General features: G+C 41.0%; 1 protein-coding gene across 5 annotated transcripts in view; it reads right to left on the minus strand.

The window, feature by feature from the left end:
* LOC121276097 (tensin-3-like) overlaps positions 1-20,116 on the minus strand; it is a 488,964-nt gene extending 468,848 nt beyond the window's left edge. Inside the window, exon 1 of one of the 5 annotated variants that reach the window (XM_041184035.1) lies at positions 19,528-20,116. In XM_041184035.1, coding sequence (XP_041039969.1) covers positions 19,528-19,707 — 180 coding nt within the window. In that variant the 5' untranslated portion in view covers positions 19,708-20,116. The remainder of the gene's footprint in view (positions 1-19,527) is intronic. The other 4 variants (XM_041184034.1, XM_041184037.1, XM_041184038.1 and 1 more) reach the window with 4 other exon arrangements.
* Between the last annotated feature and the right edge of the window lie 226 nt (positions 20,117-20,342).

A 20,342-nucleotide genomic window follows, 5' to 3' on the forward strand; every position in this document is an offset into this window, starting at 1 on the left:
CTCCAACAAAAGAGAATCTAACCACCTTCCCTTGACATTCAACAGAATCATCATTGTCGAATCTCCCACCATTAAAATCAACGGGAAGGAGGTGGAAATGGACTGAGGGTTGGGAGATGATGGATTTAGAGGCCATAGAGAGAAGATCGCCAGAGATCAGGTCAGTGACAGACTGGGAAATGATGGCTTGATGCTTGGTAGTGGGGTTGTGGTTCAGGGGGAGATACAGTTGGAGGAGACATCAGAGAATTGCTGACCATTCTTCTCCAGAAGAGAGAAGACTAAGATGTGGTCTGACAGAGGTCTTTATAATTACAAAAGGGTTCCCCTTTGGTGGGCAGACCAGAAGTAGTGTCCATAAATATAAGATAATCACTGATAAATCCAATAGAGAATTCAGGAGAAATTTGTTTACCCAAAAACTGGTTAGAATTTGGAACTTGCTACTACAGGGAGTAGTTGAGGGGAAAAATATAGATACAGTTAAGGGAAAGCTAGATAAGCACATGAGGAAGAAAGGAATAGTATGTTGATGGGGTCTGATTTAAAAGGGTGGGTGAGGCCTGTGTGGAGCATAAAAGACTGACCTGAACCTGTTGGGCCAAATGGCTTCTTTCTGTACTGTAGGAACTATGTAACTATGAGGTCCGTTCTTGATCTGACATTTTAATGGGTGTTACATCTGTACAAAGTCAGCATATGGGAGGACGGTACCACAGTACGGATTTTAAGTAGTAGTCGAGGTGGAAATCAATGAGATTGATCGAAAAAATTAAAAGTGCCAGAGAAGTTGAAGGGGACTGACGTTGAGCTTGTTGATATAATTGCAAGTCGCTATTCTTTATAATGACATGAGCACTGCCTCTGCCACAATGGCTTAGAAAGGCAGGCAATGGAATGTGTAGAATGTTAGAGCAATAATCCGTAAGCCAGGTTTCTGTCAACACCAGATTCATCCACAATGAGGTCATGGAAGGCGACGAGCCGTGTTCCTGAGAATGAACATTCACAATGTAACAGTAATTAATGATTCCTCAGTGGAAAGGTAAGGGATTTGCAAGAAATAAGACGGATAGGGGAGAAAGCTGGGCAAGATAGTCGCTAACAGCAAAGGGAAAGACAGTTGGGTTGTAGCATCATAATGGGAGTACTCGAGAATACTGTGGGATTATTCATTATAATCCAGGATTATAATCAAGAGTCCAGGACAGCAGTTGGAAATAAAAGTTAAGCTGAGACATTGTGCAAAGCTTGATTTTTTTTTTAATTGTTTCATATGATGTGGGTGTCACTGGCTTGGCCAACATTTGTTGCTCATCCCTAATTGCAGCTGAAAAGATGCTGGTGAGCCACCTTCTCAAATCTCTGAAGTTCATCTGGTGTAGGTACACCCACAGTGCTGTCAACAAGTGAATTCCAGGATTTTGACCCACTGACAGTGAAGGAACAGCGATGTCTTTCCAAGTCAGGATGGTGAGTGGCTTGGAGGGAAACTTGCAGGTGGTAATGTTCCCATGTATCTGCTGCCCTTGTCCTTCCAGATGGTAGTGGTCATGGATTTGGAAGGTGCTAACGAAGAAGCCTTGGCAAGTTGCTGCTGTGCATCTTGTAGGTGGTACACACTGCTGCCACTGTATGTTGGTGGTGGAGGGAGTGAATTTTTAAGTTGGTGGCTGGGGTGCCAATCAAGCGGATTGCTTTGTCTTGCCTGGTGTCGGGTTTCTTGAATGTCGCTGGAGACACACTCATCCAGACAAATGGAGAGTATTCCTTCACACCCTGAATTGTGCCTTGTAGATGGCGGACGTGCTTTGGATAGTCAGGAGGCAGGTTACTCACCACAGAATTCCCAGCCTCTGGCTTGCTCTTCACATAATCAGAATCACAGAATTGTTACAATGCAAAAGGAGGTCATTCAGCCCATCGTGTCTGCACTGGCTCCCTAAATGAGCATTATGATTCAGTGCCATTCTCCTGCCTTTTCCCCGTAACTCTGCACATTATTTAAATAGAAACAATCATCTAATGCCCCAATTGAACCTGCCTTCACACTCCCAGGCAGTGCCTTCCAAACCCGAACCACTCGCTGTGTGAAAAAGTTTTCTCACATCACATTTGCTTCTTCTGCAAATCACTTTAAATCTGTGCCCTCTCATTCTCGATCCTTTTACAAGCAGGAACATTTTCTCCATATCTACCCCACCCAGCCCCCTCATGATTTTGAACACCTCTATCAAATCTCCTCTTAGCCTTCTACCCTCCAAGGAGAACAATACCAACCTCTCCAATCTGCCTTCATAAATGAAGTTTCTCATCCCTGGAACCATTCTTGTAAACCTCTTCTGCACTCTCTCCATTCACATGCTGCATTCACATCCTTCCTATAGTGTGGTGCCCAGAACTGTACACAATATTCCAGCTGAGGTCTAACTAGTGTCTTATATAAGTTCACTCTATGGCCCTATTAATAAAGCCCAGGATACTGTATACTTTAGTTATTGCTCTCTCCGCCTGTCCTGCCACCTTCAATGACCTTTGCACATGTACACCCATGTCCCTCTCCTCCTGCACACACTTAAGCATTGTATCCCTTACTTAATATTGCCTCTCCATGTTCTTCCTACCAAAACGCATCACCTCACATTTCTCCACATTGAACTTCATCTGCCACCTATCTGCCCATCCCACCAACTTGTCTATGTCCTTTTGAAGTTCTACACTGTCCTCCCCACAGTTTACAATGTTTCCAAGTTTCAGATCACGCAAAAACTTTGAAATTGTCCCCTGTACACCAAAATTTAGATCATTAATATATATCAGGAAAAGCAAGGGTCCCAATACTGACCCCTGGTGAACTTCCCTACAAACCTTCCGCCAGCCTGAAAAATAGCAATTGACCATTACCTGCTGTTTTCTACTACTCAGCCAATTTTGTATCCACGTTGCTACTGTCCCTTTTATTCCATGAGCTATAACTTTTCTCACAAATCTGTTATGTGGTACTGTATCAAATGCCTTTTGAAAGTCCATGTGCACCACATCAACAGCATTACCCTCATCTACCCTCTCTGTTCCCTCTTCAAAAAACTCCAGCAAGTTAGTTAAACATGATTTCCCCCATAGAAATCCATGCTGGCTCTTTCTCATCATCCCGCATTTTTCCATGTGACTACTAATTCTATCCTGAATAATTGGCTCCAGAAGCTTCCCCACCACTGAAGTTGAATTGACTGGTCTGAAATTGCTGGGCTTATCCTTACAACTTTTTTCTAAACAAGGGTTAAAGTTTGCAATTCTCCAGTCCTCTGGCACCTTACCTCAGTCTAGCGAAGACTGAAAGATTATGGCCAGTGCCCCTGCAATTTCCACTCTCAGTTCCTTTAATATCCCTGGATGCACCTCATGAGGCCCAGGTGCCTTGTCAACTTTAAGTATCGACAGCCTATTCAACACTTCCTCCTTATCAATTTTGAACCCTTCTAGTGACAGAATTTCCTCTTCTGTCACTGTGGCCTCAGTAGCACCTGCTTCCTTGGTAAAGACAGATGCAAAGTATTCATTCAACACTTCAGCCATGCCCCCTGCCTTCATGTGTAAATCCCTTTTGGTCCCTAATTGACCCGTCTCCTCCTTTTACCACTCTCTTATTATTTGTGTGTCAATAGAAGACTTTGGGATTCCCCTTTATGTTGGCTGTCAGTTTTTTCTCATAATCCCTCTTTGCTTCTCTTATTCACTTTTTCACCTCCCCTCTGAACATTCTGTATTCCGATTGGTTCTCAGTTGTGTTTTCCACCTGACATCTGTCATAAGCACATTTTTTCTTCTTTATCTTAATTTCTATCTCTTTTTCACCCAGTGGGGGGTCTGGATTTGTTTGCCCTATCTTTCCCTTTTGAGGGAAAATACCTTGACTGTGCCCAAACCATTTCTTCTTTTAGGGTAGCCAATTGTTCAGCTACAGCTTTTCCTGCCAACCTTTGGTTCCAGTCTATCTGGTTCTTGCCCCAATGAAGTCGACTCTCCCCTAGTTAATCATTCTTACTCTGGATTACATATTGTCCTTTTCTACTGTCATCCTAAACCTTACAATACAATGATCCCTGTCTCCTAAACATTTCCCCACTGACACTTGATCTACTTGGCCCACCTCATTTCCCAGAACAGAGTGCATGCTTTCTTGTTGAACTGGACACATACTGCTGTAGAAAATTCTGAACACAATCTAGGAACTCTTGCCCCTCTCCAACTGCTACACTAACACTGTCCCAGTCTAATTGGGTACTTAAAGTCCCCCATTATAACTACTTTATAGTGTTTGCATCTCTCTATAATTTCCCTGCAGATTTGTTCCTCTACATCCTTCCCACTAGTTGGTGGTCTATAGACTACACCGAGTTATGTAATTGCACTCTTTTTGTTCCTTAGCTCTAGCCAAATTGATCCTGTTCTTGAACCCTCTGGGACATCCTCTTTCTCCAGCACTGCAATGCTCCCCTCGACCAGTACTGCCACCGCTCCTCCTCTTCTTCTTTTCCAATCTTTTATGAACATCTTTTACCCAGGAATACTTAACACCCTGTCCTGCCCTTCCTTGAGCCAGGTCTCGGTTATCGCCACAACATCATATTTTCACATGGCAATCTGTGCTTGTAACTCCCCAATCTTACTTACTGTAATCCATGCATTCACATACATGTGCATGCGCAGTAACCCTGATTTAAATTTCATGACTTTTTCCCTTACTCCAAATTAACTATTAACTTACTATTCTCTACACTAGTGCTAGCTATCTCTCCCAGTATTTTGTGCACCCTGGTATTCCTCACTAATATTTTCTCTTGGTTCCCACACCCCTGTCAATTTAGTGTAAAGCCCTCCCAACAGCACTAGTAAAATGCCTGCAAGGAACTCAGTCCCAGCTCTGTTTAGATGCAACCCATCTGGCTTGTAAAGGTGTCATCTTCTCCAGAGCCACACCCAGTGTCCAAGGAATCTAAAGCCCTCCTTCCTGCACCATCTTTCCAGCCACGCATTCATCTGCCTTATCCTCCTATTTCTGTACTCACTTGCACAGAGCACTGGGAGTAATCCAGAGATTACTACATTTGAGATCCTGCTAATTTTCAACCTAGCTCCCTAAATTCTGACCACAAGGCCATATCCCTCTTCCTACCTAAGTCATTGGTAACAATATGGACTACAGCCTCTGGCTGACCACCAGAAGAATGTCCTGCAGCTGCTCAGTGACATCCTTGACCCTGGCACCAGGGAGGCAACATACCACTCTGGAGTCACGTCTACGGCTACAGAAATGCCTGTCTGTTCCGCTAACTAATGAATCCCTTCTCACTATTGGTCTTCCTTTCTTCTTCCTCCCCTCCTGTACAGCCAAGCCACCTTGGTGCCACAAACTTGGCTCTGACTGCACTCCGCTGAGGAACCAGCGCCCTCACCAGTTTCCAAAACAGAAAACCAATTTGTGAATGGAGTCTCTCTAATAAGAAGAAGCACTACATAAAGGTGAGTAGCTGGTCTGAATTTATTCACCTCCTTAGCCTAAGAAGTAATGAGTCCAACTGCTGAACCCCAGTTTCTATATGAGTTGAGATCAGTAAGTAACAGGGATCAACCTCAGGACTGTAGATCTGATCAAGCTCTTACAAGTTTTTAATCACTTGCCTGAGCCATGCAATTCAGTGACAATGAAGGTGGATTAATTGTTCACTAAGCCATCAAAGAAAGCTAATAAATAATTTTGCTTTGAAATTAAACTTCTTATATTTGAGAAATCCTTTTATTAAATGTGGTTCTCCACATTTTAGTACATTGTGACTTTTTTTCAACTGTATTAATATTGTTCAAAAAAGCTTGTAAAGTTAAGCACAGCAATTACAGACCAGTCAGTTTAACATCAGTGGTGGGCAAGGTTCTAGAAACAATTATTCAGGATAGAATTAGCAGTCACATGGAAAATTGTGGGTTGATTAGAAGAGCCAGCATGGATTTCTAAAGGGGAAATCATATTCAACTAACTTGAAGTTTTTTGTTGAGGTAACAGAGAGGGTAGATGAGGGTAATGCTGTGGATGTGGTGTACATGGACTTCCAAAGGCAATCAATACAGTGCCACGCAACAGATTTGTGAGAAAAGTTATAGCTCATGGAATAAAAGGGACAGTAACAACATGGATACAAGATTGGCTGAGTGATAAGAAACAGAGTGTAATAGTCAATTTTTATTTTTCGGGCTGGAGGAAGGTTTGTAGTGGAGATCCCCAGGGGTTGCTTTTCCTGATATACATTAATGATCCAGATCTTGGTGTGTAGGGGACAATTTCAAAGTTTGCGGATGATACGAAGCTTGGGAGTGTTGTAAACTGCGAGGACAGTGTAGATCTTCTAAAGGACGGGGACAAGTTGGTGGAATGGAGGTGATGCATTTTGGTAGGAAGAACATGGAGAAACAATATAAAATAAGTGGTATAAAATAAGGGGAGGCAGGAACAGAGGGACCTGGGTGTATATGTGCATAGATCACTTAAGAACAGGTGAAGATAGCAGTTATTAAAGCATGCACTAACCTGGGCTTTTTTAATGGGGGCATAGAGTACAAGAGCAAGGAGGTTATACTGAACTTATATAAGACACTAAATAGACTTCAGCTGGAGTATTGTGTACAATACTGTGTACAGCTCTGGGCACCACACAATAGGGAGGATGTGAACCATGGGAGAGAGTGCAGAAGATGTTTACAAGAATGGTTCCAGGGATGAGAAACTTCAGTTATGAAGATAGGTTGGGACTGTTCTCCTTGGAGAGAAGAAGGCTAAGAGGAGATTTGACAGATGTTCAAAATTATAAGGGGGCTGGATAGAGTAGATAAGGAGAAACTGTTCCTACTTGTAAATGGATCATGAATGAAAGGGCACAGAATTAGTGTTTTGCAAAAGAAGCAAATGTGGTGTAAGAAAAAACTTATTCACACAGCGAATGGTTCGGGTCTGGAATGCACTGCCTGGAAGTGTGGTGGTGGCAGGTTCAGTCAAGGTGTTCAAGAGGGCATTAGATGATTATCTGAAAAAGAAACAATGTGCAGGGGTATGGGGAAAAGGCATGGGAATGGCACTATGTCATAATGTTCATTTGGAGAGCAGGGGCAGACACGATTTGCCGAGTAGCCTCCTTCAGCGCTGTTACAATTCTGTGATATCTGGTTTTCATATTGCTTTTCCATCTTAAATTCTTGGGAAACATTTAAGAAAAATTCAGATTTGCAATCATAATTCAAGAAAAGTTAGTCTTAAACAAGTTACAAATCATTAGCCAACATTCATGACTGTCATACATTGTTGCTCATTTGCTGATGAATGTGGCATGTGAGAAGCAACAGTGAAGTTATCCATTTTACAAAATTCCAACTGCAGATTGAACGAAATTCAAGGGGAATGGCAAATTTTTATTTGGATTTAGTACTTGTAAACGTGAAAACTGCCAGCTTTACTTATTTTATTAGAAATTTCCAAAATCTAACTAATTCAATGCATTGAAGAGAAAAATAGGTTTTGGAAAATGACACTGCATTCCTTTCAAAAGACAACATCCTTATCAGGAATGAAAATAATCAAATACCAACTGATTTGTGTGACACATTGGGTTTTGCTAGTCAATGATCACAAGTATAAACAGAATAACTGCCAAAATTGGAGAAGTTCAAAGAGCAGGAACATAGATCAAGTTACCATGATTTGGCTAAAAATGGACCAGGAGTACCGAGGCCAATTGTAGAATTTCAGCCAGCTAAGCACCATCCAGGGGATCGAATCCAGGACCTCCTTGTTCCATATTGTTTAATACCACATCAGTAGAGTGCATTCCTTTTGTGCATACATTTTTTTATTGGATTTGAGACATAGTCCAGGACGCCCTGATGGCTCATTTGGTAAGCAAAGTGCACGGTGCTGTGATAAGCTGTGCAAAATATTAAGCTCACAAGTTTGATTCCTGATCTGTGCTGAATGAGCTGAACTTAGTTGGTGCATTCACAATTGGCCGCAGTGCCACCTCTCTTCCAGGAATGCCTACCTTGAAGTACTGCTCTTCCCTCCAACAGGATTTCTTTTTGTCTCATTTGCCCTGTTCACCTTCATTGCTTTCCATTTCCATCCTGGTATTTGACAAGGTGCTTACATTTTTACTTCTCTTTAGCTCTGAAGAAGAGTCATATGGACTCGAAACGTTAACTCTGGTTTTTTTTCTCTCCACAGATGTTGAGAGATCAACTGGGTTTTTCCAGCATTTTCTGTTTTTGTTACAGTATCTGCTAAGCTTGGCACTCATAAAGTCAGAGTCAGGATTCCTTTACACAAGTGGTACCACAATAATCGTTCTTGAAAATATACAACGACAGATGTGTATTGAAGACGAGTTTGGAGTTAATTTTAATATCCTCAAGGTCAAATTGTCTGCTGACACAATGCATGTGAGAGTTGTTGGCCAGCAGATGGCATGTACAAAATCATCCGCAACAAAGTCAGGACCTTGAACATTCCCAAAATGCCCACCAACACTCGCAAATTGTCAGAATTAACTAAAATAAAATCAAGACCCAATAAGGATATGCTGGAGGAGTACCAGAAAGCATATTGGTTTCAAATGAATATTCAAACTATAAATGGGTATTTCAAGCTCACATTCTGGCATAATGCCATGTTAACTCACTAATAGGATCTATATTTAAAGTTCCATGCCTTATTAAAAACTCACACCCAAAGATTTATTTCCTCTCAATCATGTCACCGCAAATAATTAAAAAAATTTTAAGCATTGAAAACATTGGCCCCAAAATTCAGGAAGGCTTGTTGTACCGGTCAGAACCGCCTGTCAATTGTCCGCACAGAGTCATTTGCATAGTCGGTGCCCACGAGGATGCCTCAGTGGCACACATTCTGCCCAATCTACACTTGTAACAAAAACATCTTGCATTCTTGCAACAACTTGACCATAATACAATGTTCAAGCCATTCTACAGAGATGCTATCAGATGAAATTTGATACTGAGCCATATAGAGATATTAGGACAGATGGCCAAAAGATTGGTCAGAAGTAGGTTTTAGGGGGTGATTTTAAGAAGGACTCATGGAGAGGAGGACAGATTTAGGGAGGAAATTTCAGTGCTTAGTGCCTCAACAGCTGAAGGCACAATCAACAATAGTGGAACAAAGTATATCAGGATAAAAGCAAAATACTGTGAATACTGGAAATCTCAAACAAAAATAAAAATAGTTGGAAAAACTCAGCAGGTCTGACAGCATCTGCGGAGAGGAATACATGTAACGTTTCGAGTCTGTATGACTCATCATTACTGAGGAAATATAGAAATGAGGTGAAATATAAGCTGATTGAGGGGGGTGGGACAGGTAGAGCTGGATAGAGGGCCAGTGATAGGTGGCGGCAAAGGAGAGATTGCCAAAGATGTCATAAATGGGTGTTGACGGTGGTGATATTAGCTAAAGAATGTGCTAATAAAGGATATCAGGGATGAGCAAGAAGCCAGAATTGGAAGAGCACAGAGATCTGAGGGTTGTAGGGCTAGAAGAGGTTACAGTGGGAAGGCAAGACTATGGAGGGATTTGGACACATGGGTGAGAAATTTTAAAATCAAGCTGTTGTCAGACCAGGACGCAATGTAAGCCAGCAAGCAAGGGGCAATTGGTGAAAAGGACTTGGTGCTCCCCCTGAAATCCTCATAACTTTCCACATATTTTATCTAGCAAATTATTTTTATTTTTCAAAAGACACTATGCCAGCACTTGGGGAAATACTTGGAAAGAGAATTCAGGTTAGGAGTGATTGCAAACCCATTTAATGTGGTTACTTAATGATTGATATTTGGTATGACAGGTCAAGTATCCTTTATCCAAAACCCTTCGGGCTCATTGTGTTTTTGGCTTTTAGATATTTTCAGTTTTCGGATCCGCTGAATACATGGGTAAGCCTAGGCCTAATTATATTAAATAACCTAAGCCTAGACTAGCTAAATTCTACAAATATCATGTTATTTCTCGATTTGCCAACTCTGACACACCCTACTTCTTACCTGTTAACAGTTATTACACCTGTGATATAATGTCATATTGCTTCATTAACATAAAAATTAACTGCATAGCCATTCAAAAAAAAAGTTTGGTTTTGGGATGTATGGATAAAGGATATTTGAGCTATACTGGCTCCACTTTGAAAAACTAACCTTTGATGATTCTGACCAGTGACAGTGGTCTTCGTGCATCCTTTTCCATTGTATTTTTTCAATTTTCACAATTGGTTGCAGGTTATGCTGGATTCTACTACAAAATTGTTTTATTAGAGGAAGCACCAGAGACTGCTTCCTACACTTACTTTCCTCAATCAGGCTTCCTTAATTTGACTCTACATTTGTAGGTTTGTTTCCAACTGTCTACATACAATACCTTAAGTATGAAGCCATTTATACTGTGGAAAACAGCCAATTAAAAAAAGAACTGTAAGCCTCCAGTTAGCTGTACTCCTGCAACATAAACATGTTTTAAAATGGAGGTAGTAGGAGAACTTATCATTCTTTCCCTTTTCCATTTGTACTGAAGAAGGATCGAGAACCATCAAACCTGTTAACCTACTAGGCAGCAGAAATGATGCCAAAATAATCATGAGCAATATGCCCACTTAAGGACAGTAATTAACCGAAGACAAAAAAGTATAACCTGAATGTTGCAAATATGGTAATCAAGCACTTTACAGGTTAATAGGGTGATTTCAGGGAGCACTTCCAAACTCAAAGTTCCAATCATTACAATACTACCACCCAGAGGTGTATTCAGGAACAAAAATTTCCATTTGCTTTCTTGAGAATGCCTTGTATATCACTGCTCCAATTCTGTAGGAAATGTTCACCCTAGTACACCCCCTTTAATCATGTGGTTTGATGGTATTAAAACTTCCTGAAAAGCACAAGACAATTCAGACTTTGATCTTTATGACAGCAGGTCTTTCAAATTAGACAGCAGATGTTCCTGAGTCAACTTTTGTCTCAGGTTGATATTCTAGTTTAAATCCTGTATTAAACTATTAATGCCATCAAAATTGAATTGCTGTGGAAATGTAACTGTAATGCATAATACCAGGAATCCTGGCTGTGTAAATGACAGCTCAATGTCACATCAAATCCAACAAAACTTCTCAAATACTTAAGATACAAATAGAACAAAGATACTAATAGATGAACACCCATGGTACCGAATGCCACCTCATTTACATCTCCTATGCCCTAGAGCTTTACAAGTCCATTATCTGTAATGGATACAAACAGCATGGTGTTTTTCCATGGGGTTATGATATTCCACTCATCATTCAAAAGACAAAGAAATCCTGTCCAGAAAGAAAGGAAGGTATTCGACACTAAGTAATGTTGCATTCAAATTCAATAAGGCTGGGAAATTAAGCATAAGAGCTACTGCACAGCAAAACCGATAAACAACAATTGCAAGCAACAGGGTCCACTAGCTTAATCCAAAAATCATCAACTTTTAAGATGTACAGGCATTTAACATCTGCTGGAGGGAATTTTTTGGAAGATTTCTGCATTCCAGGTTACCGTACTACAATCATCCATTGAACTGTCTATTTACTGTCATTTGCATTTGTGGAAAGTGAACAAAATGATCATGATTGCTGTTGTACAGCAATTGAGTAAGTCAAATTCCATTTTTATTATATATGATTTAAGATCTTTAGCAGTGCTTAGGAGTCTACATTCCATGAGTATCGCTATATACAGTTAGCCTCATTGGTTCACAGTTATTTAACAAAATCAAATTCTGTTTTTAATACTCATTATTTCTAGATGTTTACCAGGACTTTGGGATTTGTATTTAATGATCCCATCCACTTTCAGTGGAAATCAAGTAATTGGCTCTGAAAGTATGGAAATGCCAGCTCATCTGTACCTCATTCAAGTGATTATTCTTGAATATGAGTATCAGTAAGCTTTTTGACCTTTGGAGGCATTGTAGCTAAGCATGATCCTGCCCTCCCTTGATGGTAAAACACACATACCAACAACAGGAGTTGCTAGAACGAAATCCGCACTGGGGAACTGGACTCATTTTTCTCATTATTGACCAACTCTGGGATTGTATAATTTCCAAGTTAATAGACAAAATCCTCCAAAACGATTCTCTTCACAAAATATTAAAGCAGCCTCCATATTTCTAACAGACCTGGCTGAATTCAATTTGAAATATAATTTTAGTCTCATGCCGACACACCACATACAGAATTCTTAACTGATGTAGTTGTACAAGGTATTGGGCCAGAACAGCATGTAATGCATGCTATCTGACTTCTGGAAGTTGGATATGAAATTTATTCTATTTGCATTAGATAGCTGGCCAGAATCTCATTCCCATGAACCACCAGCACTTTGAAAACAACCAGCTGTACGTTAGCTCTCAACACCTACCAAGTGTTGCAAATTCCCTTGCCATAGCTGCACTTAAGTGGGACAGTGATGCTAAATACCGAACTCTCAAGAATTTAATCTATCCATAAGAAACAAATTAAACAGAATGAGACATCACACAAAGATAAAGTCGGAATTGCTAGCATGGTGCATACTGTATTATCTGTCTATTAAACATTACCACCACTCTAAAAATAAGTAGACATTCTTAGGTATACAATACAGAAATCCACATTGCACAATTCAAAACAAAAATACTATACCATGCTGAGAATTTCATGTGCCATTTAAGTTTATTTTAAATATATTACAGAAGCATTACAGATATATAAAAAGAATATTACATGTAATGTAATTGGATGCCATGTTTATTCCACAGATAATGGTGACATCTAGGACTCACCATTAATGACTATTAATTTACAAGCCAGATGATGTATCTCATTAATAAAAGGAAACTGTATTAACTTACCTGTGTACATAGTATCCATTTTATAACAATCCCAGTTTTGAGAGATGTGTGCAATTGCAAAGCATAACATTAATGAGATGCTGCTCAACAGCAAAAATCCTCTACAAATTGTTTGCAAATGACTACACACATTTGTATTTGAGCATATGTCAGTAAAACAATCTCAAATTTTACTCCTGATCCCAAAAAAAATCAGACTGTAGTTAGCAGAAAAGTACTAACATCAATTAAATGAACATTGACAACACAGGTGCATGCTTTTATCTTTACAACACGGATTTAATTCCAATCCAAACTTGTATCTGATGGCTACATTGATAAATTTGAGCAGTTTCAACTCATTGTTATGATCAACGTCCAGAGAATAAAGCTGGCAGAAGTTGTCACAAGCTGAACTCTCAGAGCAGCGTTAGCAATATCTTGAATGGGAAATGGAAAATTTGCACCAGCTGCAGTAAATGTTCTCTGCAGTGAAGATTAAGATACATTAACTGGACAATAAGAGAGACTTATCAATGTGGGTGGTGGGGGTTGTTCAAAGCTGAGACTGAGTGACAAATGAGGAAGAACATGCACAAACCAGCAGTATAAAAATATAACTTTTATACATATGATCCATTTTCATGAGTAATAATGAGGTACAGGCAGTTCCTCTTCATTTTTGATTATATAAAATGTCTATTATATCTGGAAAAGTATTGTCATTCCTCCTATCTCTGATGAGATATGACAATACAATCAAACAGAAACATAGATTGCTCACGGAGGTTTAACATTACCAAACAATTATACCAATATCTGTTTAATTAATTCTGACAACTTCAATTTCTAACTCAAACAGCAGGAACAGTTATACAAACGTTCTTATTGAATGCAAAATCATTTTGAAAATATAGTTGACATGAGGCTTTGAGTGGGAAATAAGCATTAATCTTTCAATGTCGATGACCTTTTTTTGTCTGTAAGGGAACAAATCAAGGTTTCTGGGAAAAGGCAGGAAAGTGGAGTTAAGGCAGAAGATCAGCTATGATCTTATTGGATCATGGAACAGGCTTGTGCAGCCACATGGCATACTCCTATTTCTTATGTTCTTATACAAATTTAGATTGACTTCGTTATCACAATCAAAGTTACAACTATGAGAACATAAGGTAATTATGTACATAAAGAATTTTTTGAGTGCAAAATTCTTATGGAAAGTTTACTCTACTGCATTTTTAAAAATTTAATCATTCACGGGATGAGGGCAGTGCTCGCCAGGCCAGCATTTATTGCCCATCCCTAATTGCCCTGGAGAAGGTGGTGGTGAGCTGCCTTCTTGAACTGCTGCAATCTGTGTGGTGTAGGCACACCCACAGTGTTGTTAGGAAGGGATTTCCAGGATTTTGACCCAGTGACAGTGAAGGAACAGTGATATATTTCCAAGCCAGGATGGTGAGCGACTTGGAGGTGAACTTGGAGGTAGTCATGTTCACATGCATCTGCTGCCCTTGTCCTTTAGGTGGTAAAGGCTGGAAGTTGCTGTTGATGGAGTTTTGGGCGAGTTGCTGCAGTGCATCTTGCAGATGGTACACACTGCTGCCACTATGCGTCAGTAGTGGAGGGAATGAATGCCGAAGGGGTGGATGGGGTGCCAATGAAGCAGGCTGATTTGTCCTGGATGATGCCGAGCTTCGGGAGTGTTTTTGGAGCTGTACCCATCAAGGTAAGTGGAAAGTATTCCATCACACTCCTGACCTGAACCTTGTCGATGCTAGACAAGTTTTAGGGAGAAGGGAAGTGAGTTACTCACTGCAGAATTCCCAGCCTCTGACCTGTTCTTGTAGCCACAGTATTTATATGGCTAGTCCAGTTCAGTTTCTGGTCAATGGTAACCCCAGGATGATGTTAGTGAGGGATTCAGTGATGGTAATGCCATTGAATGTCAAGGGGAGATGGTTAGATTCTCTCTTGTTGAAGATGGCACTTGCGTGATGCGAATGTTGTGGGCCACTTATCAGCCCAAGCCTGAATATTGTCCAGGTCTTGCTGCATTTGGACACGGTCTGCTTCAGTGTTTGAGGAGTCATAAATGGTGCAGAACATTGTGCAATCATCAGTGAACATCCCCACTTCTGGCACTCTGATGGAAAGAAGGTCATTGATGAAGCAGCTGAAGATTGGGTCTCGGAACCTACCCTGTGAAACTCCTGCAGCCACGTCCTGGGACTAAGATGATTGATCTTCATTAACCACAACCTTATTTCTTTCTACTAGGTATGACTCCAACCACCTCCACCACCAATTCCCATTGACCCCAGTTTTGCTAGGGTTCCTTGATGCCACACTTGGTCAAATACTGCCTTGATGTCAAGGGCAGTCACTCTTCCCTCATCTATCGAGTTCAGCTCTTTATTAAATGTTTGGACCAAGGCTGTAAAGAGGTCCGGTGCTGAATGTCTCTGGCAGAATCCAAACTGAGCATCAGTGATCAGGTTATTACTAAGTAAGTGCCGCTTGATAACACTGTCAATCTACACTTTGCTGATGATCGAGAGTAGATAGTGGGGCGGTAATTGACTGGGTTGGATTTCTCCTGAATTTTGTGGACAGGACATACCGGAGCAATTTTCCGCATTGCCAGGTAATGCCAGTGTTGTAGCTGTACTGGAACAACGTGGCTAGGGGCACATTGAGTTCTGGAGCACAAGTCTATTGCTGGAATGCTACTACAGCTGTTAGTGTTTGCAGTATCCAGTGCACTCAGCCCTTTCACATGGAGTGAATCAAATTGGCTGAACACTAGCATCTGTGATGCTGAGGACTTCCAGAGGAGGCAGAGGCAGAGATGCACCATCCACTCAGTACGCCTGGCTGAAAATGGTTGTAAATGCTTCAGCCTTGATATTCTGGGCTCCCCCATCATTGAGGATTGGGATATTTGTAGAGGTTCTCCTCCAGTTAGTTGTGTGATTATTCACCACCTTTCACAACTTGGTTATAAATATTAATTGTTATCTCTAAACCTGGCTTAATTTTTCATTATTTAGGACATTGCTTCAGTCCCCCAACTTTATTTTTTCCCATTGCTTGGTTGGTATTCTCGATTCCCTCTTCTAAAACACTTCAAGGTATTCCTCTAGGAAGCACCCTATGTAAATTCATGTTGATCAATGTTGTTCAAGATGTAAGTTACTGAACAAAAATCTGCACTTTACAAAATTTTCATTGCATCTGTTCACATTTCTATAAAATTTACCTAATTTGAACCACTCAAACGTGCACAGCCTTTTATATAGAAGCCCAAGGTATGTCCAAATAATAATTAAATACACTTAGAAATAGCCTACTCCTGTTCCTAGAAGCGATCTCAGTATGTTTATTTTCCAACAATTAGATTCTGTGACCTTAAAATGGCATAGCTCATTTTGAACAAAATAATACATTCCACATTATACACTGTTTTCACACATTTATTTATTTATTGCAGTACTACAGAAATATGCTTCATTACATTGCACAAAAGATGATTATTTCCTAGCCATTTCTGCTGAACTGATACCTAGTCCTCCACAGTACAGAGAATTTTCAAGTTGCTACAAATTTCCAAGTATTACATAGAAGATGAAAAGCTGAGAGCAATGGAGGTCCAAATAATTGTATGGGTCCATATACACCGATCACAGCAATGTATTAGTCAGGGACATAAAAATGATCAAAAAAAGCTAATGAGATGTTGTTCTTTGTAAAGGGAGGACTGGATTATAAAGGGGAGGACGTCTTGTTACAGCAAAATAAAAGCCCTGGTTAGACTGGAGAGGGTGTAGAGGAAAGATTGGATAGGCGGGGGTTGTTTTCCTTGGAGCAACAAAGGTTGAGTGTGGACCTGATAGAGGTGTATAAAATTGAGGTGCATAGATAGGGTGGATAGGGAGGCATTTTCTCCATTAGTAGAGGAGTCAATAACCAGGAGGCATAGATTTAAGGTAAGAGATAGAACGCTAAGAGGGGAGTTGAGGAGAAAAGATTTCACACAGAGAGTGGTGAGAATCTGGAACTCACTGCCTGAAAGCGTGGTTGAGTCAGAAACTCTCAGAACATTTAGGAAGTATTTAGATATTCACTTGCGTTGCCATAGTCTCCAGGCTATAGTCCAGATGCTGGAAAATGGGATTAGTGTAGTCAGATCTTTGTTGACTGGCACGGACACGATGGGCCAAATGGCCTCCTTCTGTGCTGTAGATGTCTGAGTCTACCACATCTGGAATACTGTGTACAGTTCTGGGCACTATACCTTAGAAAGGATATACTGGCTTTGGAAGACGAGCAGCACAGATTCATTAGAATATTACCAGGCCTCTAAGGGTTAAATTATGGAGGTATTGTGGCAGGGTAGGAAGCATCCCTACCTCTAAGCAAGGGGCTCCAGGTTTGAGTCCCACCCTAGGACTTGATGGCCAAGGGAGGTGCGTTCATAACGAAGCCAACCAAGTTGATTTGTCAATCTGTAAATCCTTCCAATACACCTCTGGCAAGCGCCAAGAGCGGGAGAGTCTCCTGGTCAGTCATGCTTGATATGGCGTGGCACCCCTCAAACTTTACCTTTGGTGACAGGCTGGTGCCCTGTTCCAGGAAAAACTAGTCATGGAAAGAAACATCAGTACATGCTTCATCTGCCTCATGTGCCACTAGATACGGGTGAGAACCAAGGAAGGGAAGGTTACTCCATGAGGAGTTTACATAAACTAGGATTGTAATCCCTGGAATGCAGAGAGTTAAGGTATGCTTTGCTTGAGGTTTTTAGGATTTTGAAAGGGATTAAAAGGATAGAGAGAGAATTTTTTTTCACTGGTGGATGAGTCAAGTTCCAAAATCAGAACCAGGCCGTTCAAGAGAAAAGTTAGGAAGGATTTCTTCAAAGGGCAGAGAAAGTATGGTGCGCTTGCCCACAAAAAATGCATGCTAAATGAATTAATAATTTCAAATCTGAGATTTTGCTAGATAAGGGTATACAAAGATATGAAGCCAAGGCAAGTGGATAGAGTTAAAATACATATCAACCATGATCTCACTTAATGGGGAAGACAGGTTAAAGGGGCTAAATGGCCTACTCCTTAATGTTGCTTGGTCACCTGTAACAGTTTCCAACCTTGTAACTCTTTCGAGTACAAACCCGTTTCCATCTGTTTCAGATGAAGTTATATTGTTTCATAGTTTGCCATTGTGAGATTTGAACTCTTGATACTCTTTTTGAGTAAACCTGTTTCCATCTGTTTCAGATGAAGTTACATTGTTTCATAGTTTGCCATTGTGAGATTTGAACTCTTGATACTCTTTTGAGTAAACCTGTTTCCATCTGTTTCAGATGAAGTTACATTGTTTCATAGTTTGCCATTGTGAGATTTGAACTCTTGATACTCTTTTTGAGTAAACCTGTTTCCATCTGTTTCAGATGAAGTTACATTGTTTCATAGTTTGCCATTGTGAGATTTGAACTCTTGATCTGCGGGTTACAAACCCAGTACCATAACCACTTGGCTATTTAGGCCAAGCCCACATTTCCATCTGTTTCAGATGAAGTTACATTGTTTCATAGTTTGCCATTGTGAGATTTGAACTCTTGAGCTTGGGGTTACAAGCCCAGTACCATAACCACTTGGCTATTTAGGCCAAGCTAAATGGCCTACTCCAGTTGCTCTGATCCATGAACAACAGCAATTAGTTTCTAATTGACTAGTTAGAATATTTCCTTTTGAGAAGTGGTCAAGATGTGGCATTAAACAGATTAGGTTAAAGCCATCTTGAAAACAAAAATCTCAGAGTTGTGTTTCCAACCACCTATGTGCAATACCCCGACTAGTACATAAAATGAACTGTCCACAGTGAGCCACTAGATAGTTATATGCTCAAGGATTATGGCAAACAACCAGTAGCATGGCATATAGGCAGTTGGGTTACCAACTCTGGAATATATTCCTGGAGGTTTCATCACCTGTTCAACTGCGCACCCAATAAGTCATCTCTCCTATCTAATATTTTGTAACTAACAATTGAAACTGAACTGAAAACTAGTCGAATACGGTTTATGAATTTTCCTCTGGGCTGTTTGCAGCAGTGAAATAACTCTTCAATTCTTGGAGACTCGAGGGCAATTCTGGAGGCTGGCACCCCTAATTGGTTATTTGGTTGGTTTCGAACTTGATCAAAGCCCTGAAAGTTTCCTAATAAGTTGCCACATATCATCTTCAAGAGAAAAGGGTTGTTGTCAGCTTTGTCTGAGCCATCCGTTGAGTGTTAAACCAGATCGTGCAGGGCTTTAGCGTCACAAACTGCCAACTACACTTGTTAAAATGTTGGTACTGTTCTGCATCACATGACAATTGGAGTGTGTTAGCCTGTTGCACTGTTAAACCAGGAGTACCTGGTCACCAGACCGGAATGGGTTGTTTATTTTATATATAAAGAATATAACGATTTACAGAGACAGAACACTCATGCTGAAAACATCTTCCCAGCCCCGGCTGGGAAACAATGTCTAAACTGAAAATGCAAACACACTGAATGAGATTAGGAAAACTCACCACAAAGATTGGAAGCTGTTCTCCTAGGTGCTTTGGGACGGTTTCTTCCTGGCTGGCAGTTAGATGAAGCTGGTGAAAGAGCTTGGAATGAAAATGCATTTCCTCCAAATTACAGAAAACCACCAAACAAGCGGGACAAGCAAAGCGCCTACTCCAAGGGCGCCCAGCAGCCTCCTCCATTATTGAAGAACTTGTGCAGCCCTTCCCCCGGAGTTAAGCGCCGTTCACAACAACCAAACTCGCTCCAGCGCCAAACTGATGCCACAAGGCAGGCATTGGTCAGCTCAAGGTTCAGTCGTTTCCCGGCGTGTTCGCTTCACGTGGAGTTTGCCCTGCTCTTTGTGGGCTGTGTGTTTGGGTGAATGCCCGAGGAGCAGGGCTGCGGGAATTGCCGCAAACTCTGGGCAAACAGGAAACCAAAAAGGAAGGGGGAGGGGGCTTTGGCTTTACAGTCAGGATTCGGTGGTCGGTTTCTTCTCTCTCTCTCTCTCCGAATTTCTCCTTAAATGCGACTCCTCACGTTGCTCCGTGGGCGACAGGTGCAAAGAAGGGTAAAAGTGAAGCCTTTGCCTCTGGAAGAGGTGGAGGTGCTCAGTGAGCAGCTCACATTTAGACCGTGTGTCGCTCCTGCAGTGTGGGGCTGCGTGAAAACCTGCCCCGGCTGCTATTGTGTGGCTTCCAGTGCAAGTTCTGGGTTTCCCATTCATCCGGAGCGCCGAGCGCATCCTGTATTCCGAGAGACCAGCAAGAGTCAAAAACACTGCTCCTCTCGGCGTGTTAAAGTAACAAAACATAGGAAAATAACATGTGAATAG

Source organism: Carcharodon carcharias, chromosome 3, assembly GCF_017639515.1.
Source record: "Carcharodon carcharias isolate sCarCar2 chromosome 3, sCarCar2.pri, whole genome shotgun sequence".
NCBI classification, from domain to species: domain Eukaryota; kingdom Metazoa; phylum Chordata; class Chondrichthyes; order Lamniformes; family Lamnidae; genus Carcharodon; species Carcharodon carcharias.